This window comes from Staurois parvus, unplaced genomic scaffold, assembly GCF_062004578.1.
Source record: "Staurois parvus isolate SC_StPar_1 unplaced genomic scaffold, SC_StPar_1.0 ptg000633l, whole genome shotgun sequence".
In the NCBI taxonomy this organism is placed as follows: domain Eukaryota; kingdom Metazoa; phylum Chordata; class Amphibia; order Anura; family Ranidae; genus Staurois; species Staurois parvus.
This window is the reverse complement of record NW_028318429.1, coordinates 151,007-165,758: the sequence shown is the minus strand read 5'-3', so window position 1 is coordinate 165,758 and position 14,752 is coordinate 151,007. Positions and strand designations below refer to the sequence as shown.

General features: G+C 44.8%; 1 protein-coding gene across 1 annotated transcript in view; it reads right to left on the bottom strand.

Moving 5' to 3' along the window:
- The window catches only part of TFR2 (transferrin receptor 2), a 65,181-nt gene extending 54,641 nt beyond the window's left edge, over positions 1-10,540 (bottom strand). Inside the window, exon 1 of the mRNA XM_089693429.1 lies at positions 10,428-10,540. Coding sequence (XP_089549555.1) covers positions 10,428-10,472 — 45 coding nt within the window. The 5' untranslated portion in view covers positions 10,473-10,540. The remainder of the gene's footprint in view (positions 1-10,427) is intronic.
- Between the last annotated feature and the right edge of the window lie 4,212 nt (positions 10,541-14,752).

Below are 14,752 nucleotides of genomic sequence, written 5' to 3'. Positions count from 1 at the left end.
AACCACTGCATTTACACTCCTCAAGGTTACCCAACCACTGCGTCTAGGCTCGTCAACGTTACCCAACCACTGCATTTATGCTCCTCAACAATACCCAACCACTGCGTCTACACTTCTCAACGTTACCCATTTCTTTGTGCTTCTACAAAAGAGCTTGAACAGCACATCTGGAAATCCCAGTCTGCTTTAAAATCTTTACCTTGTTGATGCAGTATAACTACCTTGTGTCTTGTTGCTGTGCTCAGTCTTGCCATGGTGTATGACCTGTGACATGAAACTGTCTTCCACACCCTTACCTTAGTAGCAGAGTTTGGCTGTTCCTCACCCAGTGATAAGCCTCCTACACAGCTGTTTATTTCAGGTAATGACTGTGTTTCAACTACATATGAAATTGATGATCATTAGCCCCTGCTTGGTATAATTAGTTAATCTTACACCTGACTCTAATCCTACAAAACCCCCGACTTTGTGCAAGTGTACAAATTGCACAAGAGTAAAGCTGGCCATAGAAGGGTCGAATTCTGAAAGAATTTTCTTTTGAAAATCTTTTTTAAGAATTGTCGTTTGAATTTTGCACCATTAGTGGGCCACAGAAACAGCCAATTTTCGTGCGGCTATTGAATTTGAGTGATCAGGTATGTTGGAAATTTTTTGAAAAACAAACAAATTTCTAATCAATGATGGCGCAAGAAATATAAAAAATTAATTATCGTGAGCTATGACTTGGAAAGAAAAGAAAAAGCTTGACCAGAAAAATTCTTTTCTGTAGCTACATGAGGTGAAATTGAAGGCTTGGTTGGTCGAATTTTGAAATCAATGGTGGTGCCATCGGATTACAAAACGCATGAAATTTCAGATTTTCTAAAGAAAATTTGTTCAGAATTCGACCCTTGTATGGCAGGCATTAGAATTGATGGTGGTTTGAAGCCACCAAATATTGATTGGATTTAGGTTTTTCTTCTGTTGCGTTTTGTAAATTGGTAAAAATAAACAAAACAGATTTTTTTTTTTTTTTTAAAGAATGTTTACATTACAGCATTTCTTCGCACCTGCCTAAAACTTTTGCACAGTACTGTATATCTGTGATCCTAATCACCATGAGAAACTCATTCTTTGATTTTCCACCATTTATTTTGTCATAAATGCCGCACTCAATAAGGAATTCCACAGCTAAACTGCTGTTACTGCAAAGAATCCCTCCCTAAACTCTTTGTAACATTCTCCATATGCAGTTGAAATCCTCTCTTTCATTACTACTGCCTTCAGGAACTATTAGGTGCCAGTTATATATATTTGTGTGCATCGCCTCACCTTTACCCTCCGGTTGCACTGGATGCGAATTGGCATGTGATCTGCATGTCATGCAAATTGCAAATCGCATGCCAAGTCGCGCCCTATTGTCCGGAATTAAAGCGATCATATCGGTGCGGTTCCGGAGCCACACCAATTTCTAAAGTAGTACTGTAACGGAACCGGACCCTGACTGCTCCAGGGTATTTCCGTTAGATTACCGCTTCCCTGTCCGAACACAGATCCAGGGACACCACCGCTGACCATACAAGACGAGACAGCCCCAGACTTGTCTTAAAACAGGAAGTGGACTGCTTTATTTTAACATAGATACAAGATATATACACAGGGCGGGGAAATACACCCAGTAACAGGAAACACATCAGCAGGCCGTCCCATCAGGGGGAAGGGCTGCCAGAAACACCCCCCACCAAGCCAGTACAATTACATATATCCCATAATAGTTTGCTCCCAAGCAAGACACACAGTAGAACAATGGGATACACCACGTGGCAGTAGACAATACACAAACCCATACATCCCTCAATAGTTTGCTCCCAAGCAAGACACACAATAGAACAATGGGATGCAGCCACATGGCAGTGAACAATGAACACCCCCCACCCCAATATTAGAACATTCCACCCTGTATCCCTAACAGGCACTGGGTGACTTACACATAATAGGGATATGGGGAGCTGAGACAGGGGTCCCCCCACCCCCAAAAGTCACTCCCGTCACAAGTACATGCACTACTTTTGGTGCGATTTGCATAGACATCCATGTCAGATGTCTTGCGAATCGCACCAGAAATCAGCATGTCCCCTGACTTTGAAATCGTGCGACTTCATTGTAAGTCGCGCGATTTCAAAGTGGAGTTTGATATGACCGGGATGTTAAAGCGTCTTTATTTTTTTTTAAAGCCCAGTTTCCTAAACCTTTATTATATGTGGGCCCTTATTGAGTGCCAAAGTCTTCTGAACTGTCAGAAATTTTGAGGGGCCCATTACCACCTCTGTACTGTGTTACCCTAGGCACAGTCCATTTAACATGGTTCCCTATGGGAAAGGTTCACATCTCCGTGTTGTCACCCAGTGCGTTTTTTGGAAAGGGTCGGGGACTTTTTTTAACGCAAATAGTTGCGTTTCTGGTTTTATAGATTTCAATGGAAATGCTGCAGAAAACCATGTACTGCGTTTTTTATGTGTTTTGCCTAGCAAGAAGAAAATAGTTTTTAGAACATAAAAAAAACGCAAAGCGCATCAAAAATGCTTAAAAAATGCAGGTGCAAAAACGCAAAGCAGAAACAGCTCAAAAGCGAACTGCATAGGTGTGAACCTAGCCTTAGCGCATGTGTGTTCTGCCATGCAATAAAATTCGCTGTGTTACCTTTTCCCGTCTCTATTGAGACTCCTTCAGCCATTCCCATTGGACAGCAGAATGGTACTTGGTGAAGTTCGGAAAAGTCAGGCGGGTTTTTTTTTCTGGCATTTATTTTTATTTTTTAAAAAGCGTTTAAAGGGTAACTCCACTTTTGTGGACAACTAAATAGAAATGGATATTAAAAAAAAAAAAGAAATAATATATCATAAACAGTTGCTAATTAGATGTTCTTAAAAATTACCTTTTCTTTTCAAACTGCAGCCGCTGTAATTTTTTGTAAAATGCAATATGGCCGCCTGGAGGCGTTGTGTACACAGAACCGTGACGGGAGTGACATTTGGGGGTGGGGGGACCCCTGTCTCCGCTCTCCATATCCCTCTTATGTGTGAGTCACCCTGTGCCTGTTAGGGGTACAGGGTGATCTGTCCTAATATTGTGTAGACATGAATAGGTGGGGTGTGGGGGTTGTTCATTGTTCAATGCCATGTGGCTGCATCCCATTGTTCTATTGTGTGTGTATTGTCTACTGCCATGTGGTGTATCTTTGTGTTCTATTGTGTGTCTTGGTTTGGTGGGGAGTGTTTCAGGCAGCCCTTCCCCCTGATGGGACAGCCTGCTGATGTGTTTCCTGTTCCTGGTTGTATTTCCCCGCCCTGTGTATATATCTTGTGTTTGTGTTAAAATAAAGCAGTTTTACTTCTTGTCTTAAGAAGCCTGGTGCTGTCTCGTCTTGTATGGTCAGCGGTGGTGTCCGTGGATCTGTGTTCGGACAGGAAAGCGGGAGTCTAACAGACCCTAGCGCAGTCGGGGGCCGGTTCTGTTACAAGAACGCCCCCCAGAAGTGTCATTTCCTGCTCGTGTGATGGGCTTACTGATTTTCCCAGAAGTCTGCACTAAGACGACAAGTCAGATTTTGGGCATCCCCTGCAACAAACATGTCACTTTTGGTAAGATAATCCAAAAAAAAAGGGAAATTGTGTCTAAAGGGATGCAGACCCTGCCACTTTCTTCATTAGAGCTCTGCAGGTGCAGCAGCCAATTGATAATTATAAGGTCACTCCCATTCACATTCACGCTGCACAAACAGCTCTTTCTTCAGAATACCAAAAGGCAGGGAGGAGTGTGTTAAATTCCCCGCAATGTACATAGATCACCCAGAGGGGAAGGATTTCTCCCAACAAAAGCGGAGTTACTCTTTAGGAAGGCAACTAGAGGGGGTGAGCAGGCAGAGATGGCGGGAAGGCAGGCAGAGATGGCGGGAAGGCAGGCACAGAAAAAAAGAAGCAGGAAGAGCGTGAAGGCAAGGAGAAAAAAGGCCAGCAGACAAGAAGTGGAGGAAGGTAAAGAATTGAGAAAGGTGGGCAGAGAGAAGGCAGGGAGACAGAAGGGCGAGGTTGCCAAGCATCCTTCCTTCACCCCAGAATCATTGCCACCCTTTTGATTCTCCATTTCTCAGGTTAGAATGGCTTGGCAAAATGGGGACTTCCTCACCCCCAAAATGGCGCCACTCTTTTGGTTCTCCAGTTCTCAGGTGAGAATGGATTGGTAAAGGGGATATTTCCTCAATTCCAAAATGTTGACACCATTTTGGTTTTCAGATTCTATGGTTAGAAAAGCTTGATAAAGGAAGTCTTTCTTCACCCCTCAAACACTGCCACTCTTTTTGTTTTCCACTGCTTAGGCAAGAATGGATAGACAGAAGGAAGGATTACCTAACCCCCAAAATGTTGTCACCCTTTTTCAGGTCTCCAGTTATCAAATGGAATCTTCCTTAACCCCCGAAAATATTTTCTGGTTCTCCAGGCTTTCACTGGAGGTATTCCTTCACCTCCGAATTGTTGACTACATTTTGGTTCCCCTGTTCTCAGGTGAGAACAGTTTGACAAAGGGGGTCTTCCTTCACCCCTGAAACATTGTCACTGTTTTGGTTCTCCAGTTCTAAGGTGAGAACAGCTTAACAAGAGGGGTCTTTGTTCACCCTAGAAACATTGCCACCCTTCTGGTTCTCCAGGCTCTCACTGGTGATCTTCCTTCACCTCCAAAATGTTGACTACCTTTTGGTTACCCTGTTCTCAGGTGAGAACAGCTTGACAAAGGGGGTCTTCCTTCACCCAGAAACATTGTCACTCTTTTAGTTCTCCAGTTCTAAGGCGAGAACAGTTTGACAAGAAGGGTCTTCCTTCACCCCCAAAACATTGTCTCCCTTTTTGTTCTCCATTTCGCAGGCTAGAATGGCTTGACAAAAGGGAAACTCCCTCACTCCCAAAATGAAGGCACCCTTTTGGTTCTCTAGTTCTCTGGTGAGGATGGATTGACAAAGAAAGAATTTCCTCATCCCCAAAGTGTTGATATTCTTTAATTTCTCTGGTTCTCAGGTGAGAATGGTTTGGCAAAGGGGGTATTTCCTCACTCTCAAAGTGTTGCCACCCTTTTCGGTTCTCTGGTTATCAAAGGGAGTCTTCCTTCACCTCCCAAAATGTGGCCACCCTTCTGGTTCTTTTTTTTCTCAATAGTGTTCCTACTTCACCCCAAAATCTTTGCCACCCTTTTGGTCCCCTGGTTCTTAGATGAGAATGGATTGAAAAAGGGTGAATTTCCACCCCCCCCCCCCAAAACATTGCCACCTTTTGTTTCCTCAGTTATCAAAGGGAGTCCTCCTTCATACCCCAAAATGTTGCCACCCTTCTTGTTCTCAGTCGTGTTTTCTCATCGACAAATTACTATCACCCTTTTTGTGAATGGCTTAATCATGGGGTCTTTTCTCACCCCCAAAATGTTGAAACCATTTTGGTTCTCAGGTAAGAAGGGCTTGACAATGGGGTATTTCCTCACCCCCAAAATGTTGCCATCCTTTTTTTCCTCTTAGTCATAGCTGAGATTGGGTTGACAAAGGGGGTATTTCCTTACCCTTAAAATGTTGACACCCTTTTCGGCTTTTAGACTATCAAAGGCTGTCTTCCCTAGTACCCCCCTCCCCCATCCGAAATGTTTTCACCTTTCTGGCTCTTTTTTTTCAATAGTGTTCTTCCTTCACCCCAAAAACTTTGCCACCCTTTTGGTCCACTGGTTCTGGGAGTGGATTGAAAAAGTTAATGATCTGTCCCCAAAACATTACTTTTTGGGTCCCCAGTTATCAAAGGGGGTCCTCATTTATACCCCAAAATGTTGCCACCCTTCCAGTTCTCAATCATGTTTTCTCATGTTGAAACCATTTTGGCTCTCAGGTAAGAATGACTTGACAATGGGATATTTCCTCACCCCAAAATGTTTCCATCCTTTTGTTTCTTTTGGTATCAGCTGAGAAAAGATTAGCGAAGGGGATATTTCCTCACCCCTAAAATGTTGCCACCCCTTTCGGTTGTCAGGTCAAAGGGGGTCTAACTCCCCTCCCCCTTGAAATGTTGCCATCTTTCTGGTTTTCCAGTTCTCAGTGATGGTCTTCCTTCACCTCTGAAACATTGCCACCTTTTTGGCTCTCTGGTTCCCATGTGAGAAAGAATGGCTTAAAAATGGAGGTAATGCCTCACCCACAAAATGGTGCCACTCTTTTGGCCCTATGGTTTTCAGGTGAGAATGGATTGACAAAGGGGTCCTCACCCCCCCCCCCCCCAAACCTTGCCACCCTTCTGGTTCTCCAGTTCTCAATGATGGTTTCTCATCCACATAAAGGTATTACCCTTTTGGTTCTCAGGTGAGTATGGATTGACAAAGGGGTCCTCACCCCCCCAAAACTTTGCCTTTCTCTGGTTCTCCAGTTCTCAATGATGGTCCTTCATCCGTAAAAAAGTACCACCCTTTTTGTTCTCAGGTGAGAATGGATTGCAAAAGGGGTCCCCACCCCACAAAACCTTGCCACCCTTCTGGTTCTCCAGTTCTCAATGATTGTCCTTCATCCACAAAAAGGTATCACCCTTTTGGTTCTCTGGTGAGAATGGATTGGCAAAGGGGTCCTCACCCCACAAAACCTTGCCACCCTTCTGGTTCTCAGTTCTCAATGATCATCCTTCATCCAAAAAAGCTATCACCCTCTTGGTTCTCAGGTGAGAACAGCTTGATAAAGGGGGTGTGCTCTTACCCCCAAATGTTGGAAAAGTTCTCTGGTTCTTAGAAAGGAGAGTCTTGACACGGGATCTCCTTCACCCTGGAAATGTTGCCACACTTTTGGTTCTCGGGTGAGACCAGCATGATAAAGGGGGAACATCTGATAATGGTGATATACGTTGTGGACATTATGATGAAGGAGTTCTGCAGGATGTTGGGACAGGAGAAGTAGTCCATCCATACAGAATGAGGTCAGACCCCGAGACGTAGTAGTACTGTGCAGAGACCATTCATAGGGCCCCGTACACAGTGACATTAGACTGGATCCTGAGCACTGTGCTGGACGGGGTGAGTGGGGTGTGATCTGGCCGCCTTCCCACTCTCATGCGTGTCTTCTGCTGATTAGGGCTGTCAGTGTATAGATCAGGTCATGTGACGCAGATATGTTCCCCTCCGGCGTGTACCGTCATCTCCTGTCATTGGGCTCTTCATCCTTCCATATATTACCTTCATTTTTCTAAATGTAATATCATTAAGCCTCCCCCCCCCTTCCCCTGGGCTGGACACCCCCAGATCACTGACCCTCCATCAGCACTGCCAGAGAAAACCTTTGAAATGGATTGAGGGGCATCTGACCCCCTGCTGGGGTACTTCATAGACCTACAGCATGCCCAGGCTGAGATATTGGCATTTCCTCAGTCTCCCCTCCCCCAGTGATCAGACTGTACATTGTAACTTTGTAGAAGGAGGAGGAGTCATTTCCTCTGTCTCCCCTCCCCCAGTGATCAGACTGTACATTGTAACTTTGTAGAAGGAGGAGGAGTCATTTCCTCAGTCTCCCCTCCTCCAGTGATCAGACTGTACATTGTAACTTTGTAGAAGGGAGGAGGAGGAGTTTCCTCAGTCCCCCCTCCCCCAGTGATCAGACTTTACATTGTAACTTTGTAGAAGGAGGAGGAGGCGTTTCCTCAGTTTCTCCTCCCCCAGTGATGAGACTGTACATTGTAACTTTGTAGAAGGAGGAGGAGGCGTTTCCTCAGTTTCCCCTCCCCCAGTGATCAGACTTTACATTGTAACTTTGTAGAAGGAGGAGCATTTCCTCAGTCTCCCCTTCCCCAGTGATCAGACTGTACATTGTAACTTTGTAGAAGGAGGAGGAGGCATTTCCTCAGTCTCTTCTCCCCCAGTGATCAGACTGTACATTGTAACTTTGTAGAAGGAGGAGGAGCCATTTCCTCAGTCTCCCCTCCCCCAGTGATCAGACTGTACATTGTAACTTTGTAGAAGGAGGAGGCGTTTCCTCAGTCTCCCCTCCCCCAGTGATCAGACTTTACATTGTAACTTTGTAGAAGGAGGAGCATTTCCTCAGTCTCCCCTCCCCCAGTGATCAGACTGTACATTGTAACTTTGTAGAAGGAGGAGGAGGCATTTCCTCAGTCTCCCCTTCCCCAGTGATCAGACTGTACATTGTAACTTTGTAGAAGGAGGAGGAAGCATTTCCTCAGTCTCCTCCCCCAGTGATCAGAATGCACATTGTAACTTTGTAGAAGGAGGAGGAGGCATTTCCTCAGTCTCCTCCCCCCTTGATCAGACTGTACATTGTAACTTTGTAGAAGGAGGAGGAGCCATTTCCTCAGTCTCCCCTCCCCCAGTGATCAGACTGTACATTGTAACTTTGTAGCAAGTCATGAAGTGAGCGGCTGCAGCAGAGGCTGATCTGTGTCAGACATTTATGAACACCACCAATGACTGCATGTCTGAGCTGACATCTCTGTCCAGGAAGTAGATAGGGACCCGGGATGATGCCTGAACACAGGTGGTGCTGCACTTCTTGAGAAAAGGGTATTGTCAGGGGTGATAATCTCTCAATACATGGAAGTGTTACATAGCATGCTGCACTTAATATAAGAACCTTTATCCAATGACAGGTCCACTTTAGATGGTGCATTATATAGAGAACTCATTATAAATTCAGTGACATCATCACTGGATCTCTGTGCTTCTCTATGCAATGCAGGCAGATCGTGGCTTGTGGGAGGGGCCAGCAGGGTACTGTACATAGCTTTCTGGAATCATCACAGCACCCTGGCTCAGTACTCCTCTCAAGGGCCCTCGGTTCTGATGCAAGAAGTGGTCCGGCTCATGGGAGGAGTTATGCAAATATCAAATGCCTTGTTGGGTGGGAGGAGTCATTCTAGCGGAGTGGGCGTTCCTAGGGAGGCGTTACCTGCATGTGATGCTGATCTTCCATGATTGGAAGAACTGAAATCCAATTATTGAAAGGGGTGGGGCCAGGGACTGTCTGACTGGGGAGGAAAGACCTGGATGATGTTGGACGTCCTCCTGACTTCCCTCTGATCACATACAATGTATCCCACGTCTCCTCCTGACTTCCCTCCGATCTCATACAATGTATCCCACGTCTCCTCCTGACTTCCCTCCGATCTCATACAATGTATCCACGTCTGCTCCTGACTTCCCTCCGATCTCATACAATGTATCCACGTCTCCTCCTGACTTCCCTCCGATCGCATACAATGTATCCCACGTCTCCTCCTGACTTCCCTCCGATCGCATACAATGTATCCCACGTCTCCTCCTGACTTCCCTCCGATCGCATACAATGTATCCCACGTCTCCTCCTGACTTCCCTCCGATCGCATACAATGTATCCCACGTCTCCTCCTGACTTCCCTCCGATCGCATACAATGTATCCACGTCTCCTCCTGACTTCCCTCTGATCGCATACAATGTATCCCACGTCTCCTCCTGACTTCCCTCCGATCGCATACAATGTATCCACGTCTCCTCCTGACTTCCCTCCGATCGCATACAATGTATCCACGTCTCCTCCTGACTTCCCTCTGATCGCATACAATGTATCCCACGTCTCCTCCTGACTTCCCTCTGATCGCATACAATGTATCCACGTCTCCTCCTGACTTCCCTCTGATCGCATACAATGTATCCACGTCTCCTCCTGACTTCCCTCCGATCGCATACAATGTATCCACGTCTCCTCCTGACTTCCCTCCGATCTCATACAATGTATCCACGTCTCCTCCTGACTTCCCTCCGATCGCATACAATGTATCCACGTCTCCTCCTGACTTCCCTCCGATCGCATACAATGTATCCCACGTCTCCTCCTGACTTCCCTCTGATCGCATACAATGTCCACAAACAGATGTGCAGGCGATAAAATGATGAAAATACAGATATAGAATTTTTTATGAGGGGTTCCCACCATCCCTGTGCTGAGTTCCCGGGTCTATACACCCGCTGTTCCCATTATGAGGGGTTCCCACCATCCCTGTGCTGAGTTCCTGGGTCTGTACGCCCGCCGTGCCCATTATGAGGGGTTCCCACCATCCCTGTGCCGAGTTCCCGGGTCTGCACACCCGCCGCGCCCATTATGAGGGGCTCCCGCCATCCGCGTGCTGAGTTCCCGGGTCTGCACGCCCACCGTGCCCATTATGAGGGGTTCCCACCATCCCTGTGCTGAGTTCCCGGGTCTGTACACCCGCTGTGCCCATTATGAGGGGTTCCCACCATCCCTGTGCCGAGTTCCCGGGTCTGTACGCCCGCTGTGCCCATTATGAGGGGTTCCCACCATCCCTGTATTCTGTCACACTATGAGGAGGAGGAGCGAGGACACATAGGACTGCCCTGGTCACTATACAGTTGTGCCCCCTATAGACGCAGCGCTCACCTCTCCTGCGGTCTCCTCGGTATTGGCTCCTCTCCCCTCACTCATCCTCGCCTCTCCTCCTCTTCGTACAAATAAATCAAAGTCCACACACAAAACTTTCCTAAACTCAGAGAATTTCGTAATAATAATTAAATAGAGAAGAGACGATCGATGTGGCCAGAGGCGTTCGTCTGCCTGGCAACTTCCTCCTCGCCCCATGACTGGCGCCATGGGCACCCCGGAGGGGGAGGGGGGGCGGCATCCTTCCTTGTTATTGCTGCTGACCTTCTGAAAATGATGGATCCTTGGCTGTCCTGTCCAACCTTTGTCTTCTGCACCCAGACCAGGAGGAAACCGGCAATACCAGATGTCCTGGGGTCACTGGGAGACATGGGACGATCTGGGGTCACTGGGGGACACGGGATGATCTGGGGTCACTGGGTGACACGAGACAATCTAGGGTCACTGGGAGACATGGGACGATCTGGGGTCACTGGGTGACACGGGACGATCTGGGGTCACTGGGTGACACGAGAAAATCTGGGGTCACTGGGAGACACGGGATGATCTGGGGTCACTGGGGGACACGGGACGATCTGGGGTCACTGGGTGACACGAGACAATCTGGGGTCACTGGGAGACACGAGACAATCTGGGGTCACTGGGAGACACGGGACGATCTGGGGTCACTTGGTGACACGAGAAAATCTGGGGTCACTGGGAGACACGGGATGATCTGGGGTCACTGGGGGACACGGGACGATCTGGGGTCACTGGGGGACACGGGACGATCTGGGGTCACTGGGAGACACAGGACAATCTGGGGTAACTGGGAGACACGGGATGATCTGGGGCAACTAGGAGACACGGGATGATCTGGGGTAACTGGGAGACATGGGATGATCTGGGGTAACTGGGAGACACGGGATGATCTGGGGTCACTGGGAGACACGGATGATCTGGGGTCACTGGAAGACAGGGGACGATATGGGGTCACTGGGAGACAGGGGACGATCTGGGGTCACTGGGGGACACGGGACGATCTGGGGTCACTGAGAGACACGGGACGATCGGGGGTCACTGGGAGACACGGGACGATCTGGGGTCACTGGGAGACACAGGATAATCTGGGGTCACTGGGAGACACGGGATGATCTGGGGTCACTGGGAGACACGGGATGATCTGGGGTAACTTGGTGACACAGGATGATTCTGACCCCTGCACTCTGTGAGCTGAACACTCCTGACCCCTGCATTTGGTCTTATGTGTTATGTACTCCTAAACCCACATGTGAACTCAGCACTGTGTATGTTACATAGAGACCCCTGACCCCTGTGCTGTGTTTGGCATACTGCTCAATTCAACCCTGACCACAGTAGTCTATATTGTACATTACACTCTCCTGCACTATATACACTATATTGTACATTACACTCTCCTCTACTATATACACTATATTGTACATTACACTCTCCTGCACTGTATACACTATATTGTACATTACACACTCCTGCACTATGAACACTATCTTGTACATTACACTCTCCTGCACTATGAACACTATCTTGTACATTACACTCTCCTGCACTATATACACTATATTGTACATTACACACTCCTGCACTATGAACACTATCTTGTACATTACACTCTCCTGCACTATACATACTATATAGTACATTACACTCTCCTGCACTATATACACTATATTGTACATTACACTCTCCTGCACTATATACACTATATTGTACATTACACTCTCCTCTACTATATACACTATATTGTACATTACACTCTCCTGCACTATACACACTATATTGTACATTACACTCTCCTGCACTATATACACTATATTGTACATTACACTCTCCTGCACTATACACTATATTGTACATTACACTCTCCTGCACTATACACACTATATTGTACATTACACTCTCCTCTACTATATACACTATATTGTACATTACACTCTCCTGCACTATATATACTATATTGTACATTACACTCTCCTGCACTATATACACTATATTGTACATTACACTCTCCTGCATTATATACACTATATTGTACATTACACTCTCCTGCACTATACACTATATTGTACATTACACTCTCCTGCACTATACACGCTATATTGTACATTACACTCTCCTGCACTATACACACTATATTGTACATTACACTCTCCTCTACTATATACACTATATTGTACATTACACTCTCCTGCACTATATACACTATATTGTACATTACACTCTCCTGCACTATATACACTATATTGTACATTACACTCTCCTGCACTATATACACTATATTGTACATTACACTCTCCTGCACTATATACACTATATTGTACATTACACTCTCCTCTACTATATACACTATATTGTACATTACACTCTCCTGCACTATACACTATATTGTACATTACACTCTCCTGCACTATATACACTATATTGTACATTACACTCTCCTCTACTATATACACTATATTGTACATTACACTCTCCTGCACTATATACACTATATTGTACATTACACTCTCCTCTACTATATACACTATATTGTACATTACACTCTCCTGCACTATACACACTATATTGTACATTACACTCTCCTGCCTGCACTATGCACACTATATTGTACATTACACTCTCCTGCACTATATACACTATATTGTACATTACACTCTCCTGCACTATATACACTATATTGTACATTACACTCTCCTGCACTATATACACTATATTGTACATTACATTCTCCTCTACTATATACACTATATTGTACATTACACTCTCCTGCACTATATACACTATATTGTACATTACACTCTCCTCTACTATATACACTATATTGTACATTACACTCTCCTGCCTGCACTATGCACACTATATTGTACATTACACTCTCCTGCACTATATACACTATATTGTACATTACACTCTCCTCTACTATATACACTATATTGTACATTACACTCTCCTGCACTATATACACTATATTGTACATTACACTCTCCTGCACTATATACACTATATTGTACATTACACTCTCCTGCACTATGAACACTATATTGTACATTACACTCTCCTCTACTATATACACTATATTGTACATTACACTCTCCTGCACTATATACACTATATTGTACATTACACTCTCCTGCACTATATACACTATATTGTACATTACACTCTCCTGCACTATATACACTATATTGTACATTACACTCTCCTGCACTATACACTATATTGTACATTACACTCTCCTGCACTATATACACTATATTGTACATTACACTCTCCTCTACTATATACACTATATTGTACATTACACTCTCCTGCATTATATACACTATATTGTACATTACACTCTCCTCTACTATATACACTATATTGTACATTACACTCTCCTGCATTATATACACTATATTGTACATTACACTCTCCTGCACTATATACACTATATTGTACATTACACTCTCCTCTACTATACACACTATATTGTACATTACACTCTCCTGCCTGCACTATGCACACTATATTGTACATTACACTCTCCTGCACTATATACACTATATTGTACATAACACTCTCCTGCACTATATACACTATATTGTACATTACACTCTCTTGCACTATATACACTATATTGTACATTACATACTCCTGCACTATATACACTATATTGTACATTACACACTCCTGCACTATGAACACTATCTTGTACATTACACTCTCCTGCACTATGAACACTATCTTGTACATTACACTCTCTTGCACTATATACACTATATTGTACATTACACTCTCCTGCACTATACACACTATATTGTACATTACACTCTCCTGCCTGCACTATGCACACTATATTGTACATTACACTCTCCTGCACTATATACACTATATTGTACATAACACTCTCCTGCACTATATACACTATATTGTACATTACACTCTCTTGCACTATATACACTATATTGTACATTACATACTCCTGCACTATATACACTATATTGTACATTACACACTCCTGCACTATGAACACTATCTTGTACATTACACTCTCCTGCACTATGAACACTATCTTGTACATTACACTCTCTTGCACTATATACACTATATTGTACATTACACTCTCCTGCACTATACATACTATATAGTACATTACACTCTCCTGCACTATATACACTATATTGTACATTACACTCTCCTGCACTATACATACTATATTGTACATTACACTCTCCTGCACTATATACACTATACTGTACATTACACTCTACTGCACTATACACACTATATTGTACATTACACTCTCCTGCACTATATACACTATA